At 38.5% G+C, this 22,450-nt stretch overlaps 1 protein-coding gene and 1 pseudogene across 2 annotated transcripts in view; both read right to left on the reverse strand.

Moving 5' to 3' along the window:
- Window positions 1-5,023: 5,023 nt before the first annotated feature.
- Window positions 5,024-22,450, reverse strand: part of ACMSD (aminocarboxymuconate semialdehyde decarboxylase) — a 96,891-nt gene continuing 79,464 nt past the window's right edge. For both annotated transcript variants that reach the window (XM_004480178.5, XM_023585112.3), the window contains 2 exons: window positions 8,023-8,121; window positions 5,024-5,309 (listed from right to left, as the gene is read on the reverse strand). In XM_004480178.5, the coding sequence (XP_004480235.1) occupies window positions 5,247-5,309; window positions 8,023-8,121 (162 nt within the window). In that variant the 3' untranslated portion in view covers window positions 5,024-5,246. The remainder of the gene's footprint in view (window positions 5,310-8,022; window positions 8,122-22,450) is intronic.
- Window positions 16,857-18,201, reverse strand: LOC101414410 (26S proteasome non-ATPase regulatory subunit 4 pseudogene; annotated as a pseudogene).

Consider the following 22,450-nt stretch of genomic DNA (forward strand, 5'->3'; position numbering starts at 1 on the left):
CCATTGCCAGCACCACCACTGCCATGATCCAAGTTATCTCATTTAAGCTCCCCTATGAGCTGTTGCAACCAGTCAGAGGGATCCTTTCAAAACTGAACTCTAGTTATGTCATCCCCTACTTAAAAACCTTCCCATTGCTTTTCAGATAGACAATTTTCTTCAACTGATCTCTGGCCCCACGTGATCTTGCCACTTCATACCAAGAATGTCTCGCTTTTTCATCTCTAGCGTCTGTAGTCTTCTTTCCTGCAGTGTTCTCTCCTGCCAGAAGGCTTTCATTTATGCTCTGCTGCTAGAATATTCTTCCCTCCTCTCATCTCTTTTTAGCTTTTGTATTCTCTTCATATCCTGGGTCAAGCAACACTTTTAAGAAGTCTTTCCCTCACTCTTTAACTAGGCCAAATCCCTTGTTAAAATTTTTCTACACACTGTGGGCCTCTTCTTCAGATCTCTTATCATGGTAGCCATTTTACATGCATCTGCCTGCTTAAATTGATACCTGTCTCCCTAACTAGATTATAAGTAGCACCAAGGGAGGGAAGGATGTTTGCTTCCACTTAATTTATGCAAGCAACTAGCATGGTTCTTGGCACATACTAAATCCTCAGAAAAATGTTGTACGAATAAGTGAATAAATGCCTATCTCCACCTCTTAGGAAAGTCCTTTTCTAGTAAGAAGGCAGCAGTTGCAATTCAAAATGATAGTTGTGGTCTAGTAAAGGTATTTAGAAAGGACAGTAATGACAGAAAGAATTCACTACTCTTGTGTGTGTCAGGAACATCTTCATAGAGAGGATGTATTGAAGTTGAATTTGGAAAGAAGTGGAAAAGGCTAGGCAAGGCAGGAGGGAACCACTGCATATCATTTGAGGGAAGTCAGATCATGAAGAATTTTGCATGTTGTACTAAGAAATTTGAGCTTAATCCTTTAGGCTAGTGATTAGTATGACTGAGGACTCATGCTGGTTGTGATCCCAGGAGAAGGAGAAATTTAAGGATAATAGAGTGAATTTCTTTAAAAAACTAAATTTATTCAATTAAATGGAAATTCTTCATTCTGAGATTATGTCCTTACTACAATTTTGACAGAAAAATGACCTCTCTATTGATGGTGATAATTTTTTTTAAATGTCCTTGTTTGTCAAAATCAGAAGTTAGCATTTCTATGTCAGTACATCCCCTTTAAAAAAATTCTAATTGATGAGATCTCCAAGCATAGAAATCACTACTTTAGGTCCTGGGAATTTTAAGAGAGTAATGTGATCAGATGTGTGTATTGGAAATTTTTCTCTGGCAGCAGGATGGGACTAAGCCCAGAGACAGGGGTAAAGATAAAATATTATTTCAGTCTTGGGAGAGATGAGGACCTGAATTTAGTTGGAAAACATAGGGGAGAAAAAAATCAAAAAGAAATGAAAGGTATAAAAGAGGTAGACTTAATATCATTTGATAGAGGTGAAGGAAAGAATTTAGGTGACTAGGCAATGCCATTAATCAGGGTTGGAAATATAGGAGGTAGAACTAAATTTGGGGATAAAGGGATTGTTCCATTTGGGGGATGTGATTCTGTAGAATACTGAAGTATTGTAGCTTTGGTTTTTATGCCTAAAACTGTTAGGGCTTTTTTTTTTAAAAAGATATTTAGATTATATAAATGTTGTGTAAAAAATACAGGGGATTCCCGCATGGCCCGCTCCCCACGCTCCCCACGTTTACCCACATTAACAACATTCACTATTGTGGTACATTCATGGCAACTGATGAACACATTTTGGAGCATTGCCACTAAGCATGGATTATAGTTCACACTGTAGTTTATACTCTCTCCCACACAATTCTGCAGGTTATGGCAAGATATATAATGGCCTGTATCTGTCATTGCAAGGTCATTCAGGAAAATTCCCAAGCCTGTTAGGGCTTCTGAAACATTGTCTTTTCTTGACTTCTGGATACTATAATTTCCTCGTTTTCCTCATACCTCACTGGCCACTAACTACCCAGTGCTGGCTCCTCCACCTGACTCCCAAGTGCTGCTGAAGTCCAGGAACGAATCCTGGGTCCTTCTTGATTCTTGGCTCTACTTTTTCTCCAGGTGAGTCCATCCATCCCTTCTTTAAATACCTTGTGTACATTGATGATCTTTCCCTAACTTTCTGAACTCTGACTAGTGTATACCCAGCTGCTCACTGGGGGTTCCTACTTAAATGGCTAATAAGCATCTGAAATATAACATGTCCAACAACAGAACTGTTGACCGTCTTCCCTTCCAGGCCTGTTTCTCCCATATTTTCCCTCATAATGGGAAATGGTAATAAATCTAGCCAGCTGCTCAAGTAAAAATCCCAGAACTCAAAGCATCTATATCGAAAGTATGGATGAATTCACTACTTTTGAATACAACTTAAAGCCTAAACCTCCCCACCCCACATTCACACGCAACGCAAAGAGTCCACCTTGATTTCTCTTCTTCCTTTCTTCCCCCATCTTCATATTCAATCCATCATCAAGTGTGACAGCCATTCTACTACTACTCTTACCCAAGTCATCATCATTACTTGTCTAGGTAAGTCTCCCTACTTCCATGCTTGACTCCCTTTAATAATTCTCTGCACAGCTGCTCATGTGATTTTTTTAAAAAGTCACAGCATGTTATACACCTATTTAAAGACCTCTAATGGCTTTCTATGAACTATGACAATTTAAACTCTTGACCATGGCCTAGTGACCTGGCCAAACTTTTTGACTTCATTTCCTACCACTCTCTTTTTGACTCACTAGCTCCATCCACAAGCTTTATCCTGCCTCAGAGCTTTTCCACTTTGCCTACAAGCTCTTCAACATAGTGATTGTCTTCTATCATTCAAGTCTTAGTTGAAAGTCCTCTTTAAAGAGGCTTTCTGTTTCCACAATTTAATGTTTTACCCCGCCTCCTAAAATTTCCTCAGTTACTCCCTATCACATTTCTCTGTTTTCTTTGGTCAGATTACTTTTTATAATAAAACAGCCATTATGCCCTATGTTAAAAGTGCCCAAATACAGAGCATTTTAAAAAAGACATTTTCCTCAAAGAATGAGGAAGGAAAAACAATAACATATGCTTCATGTTGCATTTTTTTTCTGCTGTTTTCTTTTTAGGCAGATTGTAGTAGTAAGCAGAGGGTGGGTGGGTAAAGTCCTAAAAAGTCAAAGGAGGTACAAGAAAGAAATGGAACAATGAACTAAAAAAGTGAAAATAATGGGATAGGTATACTTTAGCAAGAATTACATTTTTTTAAAAAAACATGTTATTTATCTCTCCCCCCTAAACCCCCGTTGTCTGCTCTCTGTGTCCATTTGCTGTGTGTTCTTCTGTGACCGCTTCTATCCTTATCAGCGACACCCCAGGAATCTGTGTCTCTTTTTGTTGTGTCATCTTGTTGTGTCAGCTCTCCGTGTGGGCGGCACCATTCCTGGGCAGGCTGTACTTTCTTTCACGCTGGGCGGCTCTCCTTACGGGGAGCACTCCTTGCGCGTGGGGCTCCCCTACGCGGGAGACACCCCTGCGTGGCAGGGCACTCCTTGCGTGCATCAGCACTGCGCATGGGCCAGCTCCACACGGGTCAAGGAGGCCCCGGGTTTGAACCGCGGTAGTAGTGGTAGACGGACGCCCTATCCATTGGGTCAAGTCCGCTTTCCTAAATCTCCTTTTTACTCTAGGGAGGAGCCAGCACAAATTACATGTTAATACGCACCTCTTGATTTAAGGGACAAATGAAAGACAAAAGAAGTATATATGAATCCAAAATAAGAGGGTAATTTTGAAAAATTATATTTGATTTTGGAATTCAGTCTGATGTACATGAACCACAGATGTTCATCATCGCTCTCAGGACCAAGTTTATTTACAGCAGCCCAGGCAGGATCATCAATGTCATGAATAGAGCAGTCTGCCATGGTTCTGCCCTGCCCAATCCCCACAGCTTAATTTTCAAATTCTGCTCATGCTTTAAATTAAAAGGGCTTCTTGTAAAAGTAAATTAACAGACAAAAACTTTTTTCCCAGAACAGATAAGTCTCATTGGGCCTGAAACTTGTGTTCCAATAGTTAGGCCTTCCAATTCGCCATCCTTCAATTATAAATAAACCTTATCCATCCTTCTAGACTCAGTCCAAGTTCTAACTTCTGTGAAGATGTGCCCAACAGTTTGAGCCCAAATTGAATTCTTCTTACTGAAACTTCTTTGAAACTTATGCTGCATTGCTTAGTAATTATTCCATGAATATATGTATGCCTTGCCTTCTTAACTGTTCTGTAAGCTCCTTGAGGTTATGGAATATGTATGCCATGTATTTTGTGAAATCTAAAGCATCCCCAACTCAGTTCTGGGCTAATGGCACGTATTAAAAATTATTAAAAATAGCTTATACTTGTCCAAAGTGGAAAACCTACCTGAGCTCTCTATGATGAATCTTGTTTTGGTCTTTGTCCATATGTTGTTAATAACATTTAATTTTAAAAAAAGATTTATTTATTTATTTCTCCCCATTCCCTCATTGTTTGCACTTGCTATGTCTGTTCGTCTTTTCTTGTTTCTTTAGGAGGCACCAGGAACTGAATCCAGGACCTCCAATGTGGAAGGGAGGTGCCTAATTGCTTGAGCCACCTCTGTTCCCTGATTTGTTTTCTCTCTCATTATGTTTTTCTTCTTGTGTCTCTTGTTGCATCAGCTTACTGTGCCTGGCCATCATGTCAGTTCTCTGTCTTGCTCGTTTTCTTTAGGAGGCATCAGGAAACTTTGTTCCCTGCTTTGTTGTGTCTCTCATTATGTTTTTCTTCCTGTGTCTATTGTTGTGCCATCTTGTTGTGTCATCTTGTGTCAGCTTGCTGTGCTTGCCCATTACACTAGCTTGCTGTCTTCTTTATGAGGCACCAGGAATTGAACCACGGACCTCCCATGTGGTAGGTGGGAGCTCAATCACTCGAGCCACATCTGCTTCCTGATATTTAATTTTTCATATCTACCAGATTAATTTTAAAAAGCACTGGGCAAATCACTGATTTTTTATTCACATGTGAGACAATGTACTGCTTTGTCAGAATGAAAACACTTTTGAATATTTTAGTTTGGCATAAGTTTGGGTATTTGGGACTGTTCTATATCTGGATAAAACAGTTCAAAATAGGATTTTAGTAATGGATATGTGATACATATTTTAAAAGAAACATAGAATATCTTCTTTAAATTTTGCTTTTGTTGTAAATTCAGTTATTCAAATTGTTTTCTCTCAAGTCCCAAAAATGTTAGGGCATTTCCAGCTTTTAGTTTATCCTGAAAAAGAAAGAGAAGGTTTTATTTTAAAGCATTTTTGGTTGTTTTAAAGTATTTTTTTTAGTACCTTTATCAAGTTTTTTAAAAACCAGCTCCCCAAAATGAGAGAAAAATATTAGCAGATTAAACAATGAAACTCTTATAGAAAACCCTCTTGATCCATGTCAAGATTTAGATTTAGATTTGAAATCTAAACCTGCAATTTGTACAGAGCAAGGAAGGGGCTTAGAAGGGGAAGACCTCTTTTTAGAAAGATGCCTTTCTTTAGAAACCTCTAGAGGACCCTGTAATGGTCTTAAGGACTATTTAGAGGCAAACACAGAGAAAAGATACAATTTAGGTCTGTGGGACAAGAGGGCTGGAAACTGCCTAGAAGTCATCAGCTATCCCCTAACTTCTAAGATATGTGTTGTCTTTTCCCATGAACACAAGAAATGATATAGATGAGGAGTCTCAAAATATTGTATAAATCTGCACATCATAAATTTCACATGAGAAAAGGACTCCCCAAAATTTTTTGGCCCTCTTCCCAGATACAAATTATATCTACTCCTCAGTAAGAATTCCCTTGATTTGAGGGGTAACTTTGTCATACCCCAATGGATATGTGTCCAGCTTGCAAAATGGCAGGAATATCCCAGAGGGTGAAAGGAAACCTGTATGGGGTAATGTAATATCCATGCCATTTAATATATATCTATAAACTATGACCACTTCAGGGTTCTTAGTCATGAAGAGTGGGTGATTCAAGGCAGAAATCTCCTACCCTGGGGTCTTTCCTGACCCATGTTTGGTACATCTTCTTCTGGAGGAAGATTTCAGACAAGACTATTGCTGCCCTTCCTGCTTCTTTGAGAAACCATTTGCTCTACCTTTTAAAATAAGTTGGTACCAAGTATCCTTTGAAGGAGATACACTTTAGTTTTTTGAATGAAGACCTGAAGCTGGAGTCAGAAGATCTGGGATTGCATTCGTGTGAGGCTACCCAGCCATTAAATCACAATGGACAAATTACATAACCCTAAATCTCATTTTCCTTTCCACATCTACATGGTAGTATGCATCTGCAAACCTCCCACGGTGCTCATCCAATGTACTTTTTTGTTTAAAAATTTTTAGCTGTAACACCTTAGCTACCTTCCACTACTAACACCCAGTCACCACTTTTTCTTCTCAGAGTTAGTTTCTTGTCTATTTTTCCAAAGATATATATAAGCAAATACTTATATTTAGGAATATAAATATTCTTTTCTCCCCATACACGGATGAGAATATTCTATACACATAGTTTTGCATCTTGCTTTTCAATTTGAAATTTTAAGAGATTGAGTTCTAATTCATTTTTATGGCTGCATAGATTATACTGTATGGATGTATTATTTAACTATTGTCCTTTTGTTATTACAGTGTTACAGTGAGTAACCTTGTACAGAACATTGTTTCAAATTTGTGACAGTATAAAAAACTGTCATGCAAGTTTTTTTTTTTAACTTGAAAGTGATAAGCCAATAAAAATAAATAATAAAAGGCATAATACGATTATTATTCCAGTAAAGTTTTAATCAGGATACTTTGGGTTGATTTCATTTTAATTTTGGTTAACTATATAGAAAGTATTTCATTTTCAACCTTTTTTTTTGTTGTTGTTGTAAAGAAATCCCTTAAAATCTTAGGTACAACTTTCTAATTTAATTAGTAAACATTTAACAATTCAATAATTTTAGTGTCTTAAGGTGGGTAAGTGCCAAAGGGCATATTACTTGAGTAAAACAGTCTGAGGGTTCCCAGTTAATAACTTGCAACTAGTATACATCAGAATGGATGCTACTAGGCATCTACTGATGTGCTTCGAGCCTATTGAGAAGAAAGGTTTGATGGTTATATTTTTTTATTTAAAATTTTAAAATTTCTAATGGCTATATTCTTAAGGATTAAAGCAGAGAGTTAAAGCTCCAGGAAACTTTTGGAATGCAGCTCACAAGAAAGAAGAGCATTATGTAAAAAGATTATGACTTAGGCTTTCATAAGATCTATTAAGTGTTTCTATATCTCCATGTTTCCATTTTTGCCATTCCTGACTCTTGTTAGTATTTGGTGATGAAGCCCAAAGGAAGACCCTGTGTTTTAGGGGGAGATATGCGGGTTGGGGCGAGAGAATGGTAAGGGAGAAGGAATCTGAAGAGATTGCATCTCATTCTAAACCCATCTGGACTTAGGAGCCCCAGGGGTAGAATAGATGATGGCAGCATTATAGTACATTTTTATATCATTTATCTACTCTAAAAGTCAAATACTGAAAAAAAAATCAAGTTATTTGAGGTTTATGATTCCTTGGGTCCATTTTTAGTCTCAATATCCAAATAACTACAATCATTGCAGCCATTGTGATTGGAAGATTTGTAACAAATATTAAAAGAAAAATTGGACATTATTTTTCTTACGTGTCATCTAACATGCAAACATAAATATATGCTTCTTTATGGTTTTCTTTCTTGCTTTTATGAATTTAGTTGTACTGGCTTGACTTTCAGCTTTTTTATTTTACTTTGCCCTTTAATAATTCAGTATTTCTGGAGAAAGAGTTAACAGTTCCAGGAATATTAACTGGAACAGTTTTCCTGCTCTTTGTTATCCCATGTCAAAGTAATCTTAAAACAAACCCAATTAGGGCATAAAAAGTCAGGGGGAAGACCATGAAGTAAAAGGCATTTACCTTTGTTTCTTCATCAAATTCTTCCATAGACTGTATCAGTTTCCCAGGTTCTAGTTCACCTAGTGGAAAGGGATAATCACTTCCCAAAATGACTTTATCCTGAAAAAAAGAAAATGTTTTCATCAGTAATTTTGTAGAACATCAAAGAACCTCCTGTAAACTTAATTGTACTTATTATAAGGACTTTATAGTAAATAAAAAATTTCATCCTGATTAGTAGAAATATTAAACTGTTCTTCAGTTTTACAGATTTAACAGACTCAGAATTTATCCTGACCTTTTCTCCAGAAGGTGTCACTATTAAGTCTTAAATCAACCCCTATCCTCCCTTCTTTTTTTTCTGTTTTCTTTCTCTTCCTCCCTCTATCTCTCGGTCCCTCCCTTCTTTCCTTCCTTTCAAGTGAAATACAGAATACTGAAATATAAGAAGCAGGCATTTGTTTAATAAAACATACTGATGGCTTCAGATAAAATGAAGAATATTTCTTTAAGTGGTACATTTTATGTGATCCTATAATTTCTGAAAACATACTAATTGAAAAGGAGAAATAAAACACAAATAACTAGATGAAAAGTAAAAAAGCAAACAAAACTTTTCTTGTTTCTATAAACTGTGTTTTTGTCTTTTTTAAAAAGATAAGGTAGCTTCAGATTTCCATTTAACACTTTGTACAATAGGCTTGTCCATGTATACAATTATATTATGCAGTCTATTAGCCAGTATGCTAGAATCTAGGTGTACCCTAGTCAACAAAACAGATATGGTCTTTTTCCTCAAGTAACGCATAATATAGTAAGAAAGAGGGATAGTAAATCAGTAATGACAGTTTATCAAAATAAAATAAGAAAAACAAAACACATTTTGTATCAGAAATTTTACTTCTAAAATTGTATATCATTTACACACATGTATAGGAAATATATACGTGGAAATTAATTGCAATGTTATTTGTAACAGCAAAAGACTGGTCAACTAAATTACAGTATATCCAAAAATTTAAAAAAACATGAGGATTATCTACATATACTGAAATGGAATAATCTCCAAGTTGTACTGTAAAGAGAGGGATAAAAGATCTAGAACAATGTGTCTACTTTGCTCCTATTTCTGTTTTTAAGAAGGGACCTAAGGACACACAAATATATGTTTGTATATATGTAGTCTATTTCAGGAATACTTAAGAATCAAGTAATGTCAGTTACCTACCAGGAGAGGACTGGGAGTTGGGGTGAGCAGGAAATCCCCCATTATTTTAAAAAAAATATATAATTAGCATATAAAATTCACCCTAAGTGTACAATTCATTGGTTTTTAGTATATTTAAAAGTTGTGTAATCATCACCACTATGTAATTCCAGACCATTTTTATTACCCCTTTTTGTTTGCCAAAGGGGCTGCCAATGCAAAGTACCAGAAATGTGTTGGCTTTTATAAAGGATATTTATTTGGGGTAAAATATCGTAACACTTGCATTTCATTTTCTCACCACCCTTTTACTTTTATACCCAATGTATCTGACTTTCTCCCCATAAATCCACTGAAACCACATCTCATAAGGCTGCCAACTCCGATGGACATTTGTCAGTCCTTATCTTCTCATCCTCCTCTGAATCATTACAGATTTTTTTTCTCCTTCAAATTTCTCTCACTGCACTTTTTCCGAAATTTTCTTCAAATTTCTCTCACTGCACTTCCCCCCTAATATCATTCTTTTCTGGTTTTCCTTCCACCTCCCTGGCTCCCTGTCTTTTTGGGGGCCTCCTTCCTCTGTCCTCCGTTTCTGCAATCACTACACCCCTAATTTTAATTGTCCCTGTGACTACTTGGGCAATCTCATCCATAAGACCTAGTCATACCCAAAGGACTAACCCCTAAGATTCAAATCTGGGTATATGGCCACCTGCTGGATATCTCCACTTGCTACCTCATAAGCACTTAACATATTCTCTAATACTGAAGTCCTAACATTTATTCAACATTGTATTCATTCTCATTCTCTGTTTCTCTCTTTTACTCACTTCTCTTTTGTTCTCTCTCCCACTCTCAACCTCCTGCATTCTGGATTTCTCTGCTTACTCCTTCAGATCTACTCTCTATCCTTCTTCACCCTTCTTTATTCTCCAGGAGCAGCAGTCTCCCTTGCTCTCAGGTTTACAGTTGAGTTTGGTCAATGAGAAACACAGACAGGAGATGGGAGGGTGGAAGAAAAATGGGTGTCTCCCAGTTCCATCCCTGAAGGGTTACTGTAGACTTGCTCCAAATAAAGTTCTCAGCTCTTTCCCCCTGACTTTTATCACAGAGCCCCCTCTGTCTTCAAGTTTTGGTGTGGAATAGTAACAGAGCTTCCCATACATTTGTAAATAATTCTTTTATCATTTTTCCTAAAGTTTTCCCAATTTGAGTACGCGATCTTATTTTCTGCTGGATGAGTAACTCTGTGTTCCAAGTGTACCAAGCTTTTTATAGTTTCCTGACTCTACTGGATAGATCCCTCTGGTTGGAATGCCTTATTCAGCTCAGAACTTCTATTTTTATTGAATAATTAATTGATTAATTGGGGTAACTTTTTGACAGAATTTCAAACTTAGAGAAAAGTTACAAGAAAATTCAATATGAGCTTTAACCACATTCACCAGTTGTTCAGATTTTATCTTTGCTTTATCATTCTTTCTGTATAGATATTTATAGCAATAGGCATATTTTCTGAACCACATGTGAGTAATTTGGAGACATTTTTTACCTCAACTTCCTAAACAAATCAGTGTATATTTCCTTAGAAAAGAGACTTTTTTTCAGACATGTTACCCCCTCCCCTGCCCCGATGTTTTTGCTGTGTCCATTCACTGTGTGATCTTCTGTATCTGTTTCTCTTTTTGTCTTCTCCTCTAGGATTCACCAGGATTCGATCTGGGGACCTCTGATGTGGAGAGAGGTTCCCTGTCACTTGCGCCACCTCAGTTCCTGGTTTCTGTTGTGCATCACCTTGACTCTCCCCTTCATCTCTCTTTTTGTTGCGTCATCATCTTGCTGCATGACTCACTTGCACAGGTACTGGCTCACTGCGCAGGCAGGCTTTTATTTTTTACCAGTAGGCCTCAGCTATTTATTTCTCTCCCCTTCTCTGCCTGCCCCTCCCCCCCCCCCCCCCCCCCCCGTTGTCTGCTCTCTGTGTCCATTCGCTGCATGTTCTTCTGTGACCGCTTCTATCTTTATCAGCGGCACTGGGAATCTGTGTTTCTTCTCTTTTTGTTGCATCATCTTGTTGTGTCAGCTCTCCATGTGTGCGGCGCTATTCTTGGGCAGGCTGCACTTTCTTTCGCGCTGGGCGGCTCTCCTTGAGCGTGGGGCGCCCCTACGCGGGGACACCCCTGCATGGCAGGGCACTCCTTGCGTGCATCAGCACTCTGTGTGTGGGCCAGCTGCACACAGGTCAAGGAGGCCCAGGGTTTGAACTGCGGACCTCCCATGTGGTAGGCGGACGCCCAATCCACTAGTCAAGTCCGCTTCCCCAGGATCCAGTTTCAATCACACATTAAATGCAGTTGTCATGTGCCTGCAATTTCCCTTAATTTGGAAACATTTCCTCATTTTTTTTTCATTCTTGACTTGCATATTTTTGAATAGTACAGATCAGTTATTTTTGTAGAATGTTTCTCAGTTTTGGTTGGTCTGATGTCTACTTATGATAAGCCACAAATTATGCATTTTTGGTAGGAATAATAGAGGTGAATCTTTCAGTGCACTATATCAATAGCACGTGGTATCAGTTTGACCCAGTATCTAATGTTAACTTTGATCATTTAAGTTGGTGCCTACCATGGGTTCTCCATGGTATTATGGATGATTCACTTTGAGATTAGTAAATATCTTGTTCCTTATCAAAATTTCACCCACCAGTTTTATCATCCAGTAATGAATTCATTCATGTATATTACATTATAATTATATTTATATCATTTTGGACTTTATCTTATTCAATGGGTTATACTCTATTACTATCATTGATTATTTTGATGGTCAGATCATCTCAGATTTGATCATGAGAACCTATTCAAGTTGACTCCTGTATCCTTTTGATATTTCCTCACCACTCTTTGAGTAATTCCTTCCTCTCAGGCACAAGTTGTTTCAGTTCATTTTGTACTTTCACTGTCCTGGAATCAGGCTTTTCTCCAAGCAGCCTGGCTGCCTTCTCCAACGTTGAGATACCTGAAATTTTACTCATTTTATTTACTCATTTGTTCAAGCTAGAGTACCAGAAAGTATTTTTAGAATTGCTAACCTATATCCTGTAAAAAGCAGATTTACTAGATAGAAAGCTAGAACTCTATATATGTTATTTTAAGGTAATATTTAGATAATATTTACAATGCAAAATTTTTGTGTTCAACTTGATGAGTTTTTGCTGTGATCCAGTTTAGGAATAGGTTGGCTTGAAGGGAAGGCAAGGCAGAACTTTAAGAAATAAAAGACAAAGAGAGAGACACAGAGAGGAGATAAAGATGGGATCAGAGGACTGACTCACAGCTTCTGGAACTGAGAGCCTCGACTCTAGTTTCCACCTTGTATTTATTGGAAACTACCGAGCAGCTGTTTGCTCTCAGAACTGAAACACCATCTACAATAATAGGGAACAACTGCAATGCTGCAGTCAGCTCACAATGAGTTTGTATGACCAAGTAGGGTTTAACCCAGGAATAGAAGGCTGGCTTAACATATGTAAATGAATCAATGTATTTCACCATATTCATGGAATAAAGGAGAAAAACAGTATGATAATTTCATAGATGCAGAAAAAGTATTTAACAAAATTAACCACCCATTCATGGGGGGCAAAAAACAAAACTCCAGCAAACTAGGAATAGGAAAATAGGAAATTTCCTCAACCTAATAAAGGGCATCATCAAAAAACTTATAGGGAAGCGGACGTGGCTCAACTGATAAGAGCTTCCGCCTACCATATGGGAGGTCCAGGGTTTAAACCCAGGGCCTCCTGGCCTGTGTGATGAGCTGGTCCACTGGCGGCGCTGCCATGCACAAGGAGTGCCATGCCACACAGGGGTGTCCCCCACATAGGGGAGCCCCGTGCACAAGGAGTGCACCCCGCATTGAGCTGCCCCACATGAAAAAAATGCAGCCTGCCCAGGAGTTTTAGAAACTCTTTAGGTATTAGGATAGTAGCCCTTTGTCTATGATATACATTGCAAATATTTTCTATTTATCATTTGACTTCTCACATTGTTGGTATTTTATTAACACACAAAAATTTTTTCTTTTGAATAACCAGACTTATCAGTCTTTTCCCTTATTGTTTCTAGATTTGTATTTATCATTAGGAAAGTTTTCCCTATTCCTAAGATATAAATGAATTCCCCATGTATAATGACTTCCTAGACTGTCATAGCAAATAACCAAAAACTTATAGCTTAAAAAACAGAAATTTATTCTCTCAAGTTCTTGAGGCTGGGAATCTGAATCAAGGTGTTGGCAAAGCTGTGCTTCCTCCAGAGGCTCTAGGGAAGATTCCATTCCTTGCCTCTTCTAGCTTCTGATGGCTACAGACATTCCTTTGCTGTGACTGTGTAACTCCAAATCTGTTTCTATTTTCTCATACCTTTTCTCTGTGTCTTCTCTTCTTTCATCTCTTATAAGGACACTTGTCATTGGACTTAGGCCCAGGATGATTTAGGGTAATCCAGGTTGATTTTATCTCAAGAACCTTAATTTAATATGTCTGCAAAGACCCCTTTTCCACATAAAGTCATATTCATGAGACATATCTTTTTAAAACCCACTACACCATGTTTTCTTCTAAATGTAATTGTAATCTTGTGGTTTACTTGTCTGTTTCATTATTTCTATATATTAACACCAATCATAGTTTTAGAGCTCTAAGATATTTCATGAATGAATGGATGGCATTTATTTCCAGTTCTAAGTATTGTTTTTAAAGTGTAAACTGTATTAAACATAGAATTCTTGGAGACCTGGTGGGTGGGTAGGGAAGGCATAAAGAGGATATAAAGAAAATGATATGGGAGGGGGAAAGGAGGAAGCTTGACAGGCAAAGCTGCCCTCTCCAACCCCACTCCCTAAATAGAACAACTCTGCTTTTCTCTGTTTTATTTGTTTGTGCAATATTTTAAGACTTTGGCCTAAGTGCTTCATGGATTAAAAAGAAAGTTTCAAGACACTGAACTCATGATTTAAATTCTAACTATCTTACTGACTCTAACCCAATGTTTCCCAGCCCTACCTGTATATTAATATCACCCAGGGAGCTTTTAAAAAATACAATAGTCCAGATACTACCCCAGACCAATTACATCATCAGAGCTGAGGTTGGGACCTATGCATAGGGTATTATTTTTAAAGCTCCCTAGATGATTCTAATGTGTAGCCAGGGTTGCAGGTCAAGGAACTAACCCTGTTCTTGACCTCAATTAACTTAAATTATATTAATCTGAATTAATGTCACAGATATTGAGCCAAAAATATGGGGCATTTGGAAAAATTCAAACCTGAGCAATTAGACATACTATAACCAAGTTTAGGAATTTAATGTCCCACAATAGTGTCGACTTACAATTGAAGGTATTAAGTAGCAACTCTATATTTGTGTGACATTTTGCCACTTTTCATTGGGAATTGTATATTGGATACTAATTGGGTAATTTTACAAATTCCAGTGTTATATAATTATTTGATAGAAGATGAACTCAAACCTGTTTTTCCTCCTGGTTTATGGCACCACTTTTCACCCAGTTGCTCAAGCCAGAACCCAGGTAGTGATGCTGGATTCCTCCTGCTCCCTCACCCTCAGCATCTCATGGGTCACTAATCCCTTTGATTTAAACCTCTGATTTTGGGGAGAGAAATAAATAAATAAATCTTTAAAAAAACAAAAAACAAAAAACAAAACCCTCTGATTTCTGCATCGATCACCTCCTCTTTAGCTCTTAGTTCCTCCTGTAACTCAGGCTCTCGTCATCTCTTAGTTCAGCCAAATGTGACCTTTGTGCACCTGAAACAATCTACATATACTTTTTTAAAAGAGCAATTTTATCAAAACATATTCACAAACCATAGAAGCCATCTGAAGTGTCCATTCAATGGCTTTTGGTATACTTACAGAGTTGTGCATTTATCATTGCCATCAATTTCAAAGCATTTTTATTACTCCAAAAAGAAAACCCTCCTACCCCTTAGCAGTCATCTCTCAATCCCTATATCCTTCCCCTAGCATACATAGCTGCTAATCTAATTCCATCTCTCTATATTTATATTTACACTTTTTATCGATGGAGTCAAACAACAGATAGTAACTTGTGTCTAGTTTCTTTTACTTTGCATAATTCTTTTTTTTTTTTACAATGATGGAAAAATATTAATATATTACTATTCCCTACAGTCCATAGTTTTCTTTAGGTGTATTTTTGCCCATATACCACCTGTTTTTAACACCTTGTAGTATTAATGTACATTTGTTCTGTTTCAAATATAATGTTTTTTATATTTGTACTATTAACTACAATCATTGTCCACAAGAGGGTTCACTATGCTATACAATCCCATGTTTCATCCTTTAGCCTCCCGTGTAGTAACATATACTACCTTAAACTTTCCCATATATTAGCCCTGTTAATTAAAATCACTATAATATGTTTCAGCATCTTTACCAATTTCCATTTACAATCTACCTTATTACAAATTCTGCACAAATGAAGCCTCAGCTCCCCATTCTCTATCTTTATTCTTTTTCATTCAAAGATTTTTTCTTAAATTTCTCTCCCCTTGCCCCCCTCCGCTGTCTGTTCTCTGTGTCCATGTGCTGCGTGTTCTTCTTTGTACGCTTCCGTTGTTGTCAGCGGCACCAGGAATCTGTGTCTCCTCTCTGTTGCGTCATCTTGCTGTATCAGCTGTGTGTGCGGCACCATTCAAGGGGCAGGCTGAACCTTTTTTTTGCGCTGGGTGGCTCTCCTTACAGGGCGCACTCCCTGAGCGTGGGGCCCCCCCACGCAGGGGATACCCCTGTGTGGCACTGCACCCCCTGCGCGCATCAACACTGCACGTGGACCAGCTCCACATGGGTCAAGGAGGCCCGGGGTTTGAACTGCGGACCTCCCATATGGTAGGTGGACACCCCATCCACTGGGCCAAGTCCACTTCCCTCTATCTTCATTCTATCTTCTGGTGACCTTTATTCTATTTATTAACTCCATGAGTTTGCTCATTTTTAGTTCTTATCAGTGATATCACATAATATTTGTCCTTTTATGTCTGGCTTGCTTCACTCAACATAATGTCCTAAAGGTTCATCCATGTTGTTATATGCATCACTACTTCATTTCTTCTTACAGCTGAATAATAGTCCTTAGTATGTATACATCACATTTTGTTTATCTGTTCATCAGTTGTTGGACAAATGGGTTGTTTTCATCTTTTGACAAGTATGAATAATGCTGCTATGAACATCTGTGTCCAAACGTTTGTTTGCATCCCTGCTTTCAGTTCTTCTGAGTATATACCTAGTGATGGGTTTGCTGGCTCATAGGACAGATCTATATTTAACTTCCTTAGGAACTGCCAAACAGTCTTCCACAGTGGCTGCACCATTCTACATCCCCACCAACAGTGAATAAGTGTTCCTCTTTCTCCACATCCTCTCCAACACTTGTAATTTTCTGTTTTTTTAAGTAGTGGCCATTCTAATAGGTGTGAAATGATCACTCATTGTAGCTTTGATTTGCATTTCCCTAATAGAATGTGATTTGAACATCTTTTCATGCAGGGTTTTTTCCCATTTGTATTTCCTATTTGGAAAAATGTCTATTCAAGTCTTTTGCCCATTTAAAAAAATAGTTGCCAAGCTTTATTTAGGTTGTAATGTTTACAGATAACTTGTCTAACCCTGTACCTGCCTATGTAGCCCCTGAGCAGGTTCAGCTACCCTTTCCCTCAGTCTCATTTCTTGTCTTCTTCCTTCTTGTCCTTTTTGCATTCCTTGCTGGTCTGGAAGGCCAGGAGCCTATGGCATTTAGAATGGCCTCACTGTTGGGATCCACACCTGGAAGGTTCTCCAGACACTCTCAAGGAACTCAGGGTCCTGCATCATGTCATAATCTTCCTTCTCCTTGGCTAGTGCACATGTATCCATGGCTGAGCTGGCATCAATATCAGCTGATTCTGCCTGGCCCAATTCTGCTCCCTGCAGGCACATCTGCATGGCATAAGCAATCTGCTCACCTTCACCCATACTGCTCAGATTAGGGAGCCTGGTGTGGCCAGACTTCTGCTGACTCATTCATCTTTAGCAGGGCATCATCTGAATCTTCAGTCCCAGTTGTAGCAATCCCACCCTCAGCAGGAGAGACCACAGGTACACACCAAGCCTCCTCTTCCTGCCACTACTTCTGTTCTTCCATGGAAACTAGAAGGGCCAGAGCCAGCTTGAGACCAGCACTCAGATCCACTTCAAATTCAAAGTCACTGGCACCAAGCCCCAACACGGCACATCTTCATTAGCCAGAACTGGAGAACTGATGAGGGCATCCACCAAGGTAGGCCCAGGAGGCACTGTTACCAGTTCCACCCTCGCCATTCGGTGTGTTTACGAAGGCTGTCAGCTTTTCTGTCTTCACTTCTTCTTCTGCCAAATTGATAATGTCAACATTTACTTTCTCCTTCTTGAGGCATTTGGCCAGTTTCACCTTATATTTCTCATTGTCCTCTACAGGGCTACCCACAACAGCAATGATGTGCATCTTATGATTCCTGCCTTGTCAGTGCTTCGGAGCCAGATGGATCCCATTCAAAAGGTGCTCTTGTCCTTGGGTTGGAAAGTGTGGAGTTTGAACAGGGTGCAGCCAGTGTCAGGGGTCAGTGTTGTCAGCACTTTACAGCCATTGGTCAGTGTGACGAGGCCCACGTTATTCTCAGGATTGCTTTAGGTCTTGGAGTGACTTATTATGTTGACAGCATCCTGTTGGGCCTGCAGCCAGCTGGGCAAGAATTTCCCATTCTGCATCTACTCACTGTTATCCACACAAACCTTAATGCTTTCCAACACCATCTTGCCACCTTCCTCCCTCCCCATTTGTAGCAGTTTGATATTATTGATGAATGCCCAAAAGAAATATTAGACTACGTTTGTAAACTGATCTTTTCCTCTGGGCATATTAGATTATATTGGATTCAGAGGTTTATTTGATTAAGTAATTATGTAAACCTCCTGTGTCAGAAAGGCATAGAAAAAGGCCAAGGACAGAGTTAAGGGTTCTTAATGTTGGCGTTTGTTGCTGAAGCTGGAGCCCTGGGAATCCAGGAACCTTGAACCCAGAGAGAAGCAAGACCCTGGAAAGGAGGAACCCAGGAAGCCTGAAACCTCGTCGCCATCAGTAGCCATCTTGCTCCAACATGTGAAAATAGACTTTGGTGAGGGAAGTAACTTATGCTTTATGGCCTGGTATCAGTAAGCTCCTACCCCAAATAAATACCCTTTTAAAAACCAACCAGATTCTGGTATTTTGCATCAGCACCCTTTTGCCTGACTAACACATCAATCATTTTAAAAATTGGGTTGTTTGTCTTTTGATTGCTGAGTTGTAAGGTCTCTTTATATATCATGAATATTAAACCCTTATTGGATATATGTGGTTTCCAAGTACTTTCTCCCCTTGAGTAGGCCGTCTTTTCACTTTTTTTGACAAAGTCCATTGAGGCACTAAAGCATTTTTTTTATCCCCCCCTTTGGCTTTTTGCATGCCGTCTGTTCTCTGTGTCCATTCACTGTGCATTCTTCTGTGTCTGTATTTATTTATTTTATTTCCCCTCCCCCCTTGTGACTTGCTTGCCATCTGTTGTTGCGTCAGCTTGCTGAGTCAGCTCTCCATGGCATCTGCAGGCTGGGCAGCTCCATGGTGTGTGGGCAAGCCTGCCTTCACAAGGAGGTCCCAGGACACGAACACAGGGCTTCCCATATGGTAAATGGGAGCCCAACTGACTGAGCCACAGCTGCTGCCCCACAAAAGCATTTAATTTTGAGGAAGTACCATTTACCCCATTTATCTGTATTTTTTTTTTCATTGTTCATGCTTTGGGTGTAAGTTCTAAAAAACTACCTCCTGCTACCAGATTTTGAAGATGCTTTCCTACATTTTCTTCTAGGAGTTTTATGGTCTCATCTTTTATGTTTAGATCTTTGATCCATTTTGAATTAATTTTTGTTTAGGGTGTGAGATAGGGGTCCTCTTTCATTCTTTTGGATATAGATATCTGGTTCTCCCAGCAGTATTTGTTGAAGATACTTTTCTGTCCCAGCTGAGTGGACTTGATAGCCTTGTCAAAAATCAATTAACCACAGAGGTGAGGGTCTATTTCTGAACTCTAAATTCAATTCCATTGATCAATATATCCATCTTTATGTCAATACCATGCTGCTTTGACCACTGTAGCTTTGTAATATGCTTTAAGGTCAAGAAGTGTGTGTCTTCTGACTTTATTCTTCTTTGTAAAGATATTTTTGGCTATTTGGGACCCCTTCCCTTTCCAAATAATTTGGAAATTGACTTTTCCATTTCTGTAAAGTAGGCTGTTGGTAGTAATCCCTCTGTGTTAGGGAGACTCATTCCCAGGAGTCATGTTCCATGCCAGGGGGAAGGTAATGCATTTATATGCTGAGTTTGACTAGAAAGAAGCCACATTTGAGCAACAAGGAGGCTTTCAGGAGGTAACTCTTAGGCAACCAATAATTCTAGGCTAAGTTTCAATTTCAAGAGTAAAGGTTCATAAGTACAGTCATCAATATCAAGGGCCTGTCAATGGTCCATCCTCTTTCACTAGTCACTGCCCCTGTATTCAAAGGTTTTTTTTTTTTCCATATATTTTAAAAAATTTTTTTGTCTTTTTTTTTTTTTTAAAGATACATAGATCACAAAAAAATGTTACATTAAGAAGTATAAGAGGTTCCCATATACCCCACACCGCACCCCATTCCTCTCCTCCCACACGAAAACCTCTTTCATGATTGTGGCACATTCATTGTATTTGGTGAATACATTTTGTCGCACTGCTGCACAGCATGGATTATAGTTTACATTGTAGTTTACACTCTCCCCCAGTACATTCAGTGGGTCATGGCAGGATTACTACCAAGAACAAACTAGCAATGCAACTGGAAAAAGACCTTGACCAAAAGAGGGAAAGAGTAAAGACAAATGAGTTTATATGACTAAGACTTCAAAGTGGGTTGGAATGTCATTCCCAAAGTTATGGCTCATGCACATCTCAGCAGCATCTCATTGACTGCCACAGTAAATACTGCCTCAAAGAGTGGGGCTCCTGAGGGCTCTGTAGACATCCAGACAATATAAGCAGGGCTGACAGCTCAGGAGTTTGGTACCTTTCCAATGGGCCCTACCTTGCAATTTACACCCCCCAATGTTATAGAGTTGGATTCAGTGTGGTTTCCCTACATATGGATCTTATGCCCTTCTATTTGACCCTATAGTCAGTACTAGAGTTGAGGTTTATGTCCAAGAGACTTAAATCTTTGGGCTCTCAATGTGCCAGTTGGGCCTTGAACCTCAACAGAGTTATAACACCTACTCTCCAGTTCACTGGACTCACCCAGGACAATGAACAAGGGAAAGATGATGGACAATGATCATCCCAAGGAACACAGAGAGCCTACAATTGTAAGCAAACTAGTCCCATCCATATACCCCATGGGATCTAAGCCCCCTCTCAATTAGAGGTGGAGTGGGCATCACCGTCCCAGAATCCTCAGGATTAGGGAATGAATGATGGACTAGGGTAGACTAACTGGTATTCTAGTATAGACTTATTGTGATTCTAGCAATGGAAGAATTTTATCATTGATGTGGATACAGTGGCTACCAGAGGTTTGGAGGGGACGGAGAAGGAAAAATAGGTGTAATATGTGGGCAATTTTCGGACTTTGAAATTCTCCTGAATGACATTGCAATGGCAGATACCAGCCTTTATATATCTTTTCATAACTTACAAATTTGTGCAGAAAAGATTAATTATAATGTAAATCGTAATCTATACTTAGTGGCAATGCTCCAATATGTGTCCATCAATTGTAACAAATGTACCCATACTAATGAAGGATGTTGTTAGTGTGGGAAAGCATATGAGGTTAGGGGGTGGGGCATATGGGAATCCCTTACATTTTTAATGTAACACTTATGTAACCTAAGTATCTTTTAAAAAATGTTTTTAAAACCATATTAAATTAAAAAATTTATAATACCACAACAAAAAATAAAGTAGGCTGTTGGAATTTTGATTGGAATTGCATTGAAACTGTAAATCAGTTCAGGTAAAATTGATATCTTAACAATATTTATTTAGTCTTCCAATCCATTAACCCAGAATGTCCATTGTGTAGGCTTTCTTTGATTTCTTTTAGCAAAATTTTGTAGTTTTTCGAGTACAGGTCTTTTACATCCTTGGTTAAATTAATTCCTAGATATTTGATTCTTTTAGTTGCTATTGTAAATGGAACTTTTTTTCCTTGGTTGCTTCCTCAGATTGCTCATGACTAGTGTTTAGAAACACTGCTCCTTTTTGTATATTGATCTTGTACTCTGCCACTTTGCTGAATTCGTTTCTTAGCTCTAGTAGTTTTGTTGTAGAATTTTGAGGACTTTCTATATATAGATCATGTCATCTGCAAAGAGGGAACGTTTTACTTCTTTTCCAATTTGGATGCCTTTTATTTCTTGCCTAATTGCTCTGTCTAGAACTTCCAGTACAATGTTGAATACCAGTGGTAACATTGGGCATCCTTGTGTTGTTCCAGATATTAGTGGGAAAACTTTCACTCTTTCACCATTGAGTATGATATTAGCTGTGGGCTTTTCATATATGTCCTTTATCATATTGAGGAAGTTTCCTTCTGGGAAAGTTTTTAGAAAGGTCCTATTAAAATGTAGATGCTGTCAAATATTACATTAACACAGATATCCTTGAAAATTAGTTCATGATCTTGTTGGATCCCAAGAGAATAAATCCTTAATCACAGACAAGAAAGCAGAAGAAACTTCCACCTTTTGGGAGACTAAGAACAGACATATATTTATTTGGAAATCTGAGACGTCCTGAGTGCCTTGAGTCTCCAAGGGGGCTCAGGTCAAGGGGAAATGAGGCAACGCCAGCCGAGCCCACATTATATGCCTCCTTAACCCAGAATTCTGGATATAATCCATTTAAAACATAATCGATTAGGAATGATAAGACATAGGGTGATCAAAGTAGGAAAAATGTGTTTTTAACTTAAGGAGTATTTATTAAGCATTTATCAGTAAAAGATCGATATCATGCAACATAGATTATGACCTTAATCCTAAAGTATTGACAATTCTTAAGGAATCTTTTCTGCCCATCTTTTCCCCTCTACCT

Source organism: Dasypus novemcinctus, chromosome 7 (genome assembly GCF_030445035.2).
Source record: "Dasypus novemcinctus isolate mDasNov1 chromosome 7, mDasNov1.1.hap2, whole genome shotgun sequence".
Taxonomy (NCBI): domain Eukaryota; kingdom Metazoa; phylum Chordata; class Mammalia; order Cingulata; family Dasypodidae; genus Dasypus; species Dasypus novemcinctus.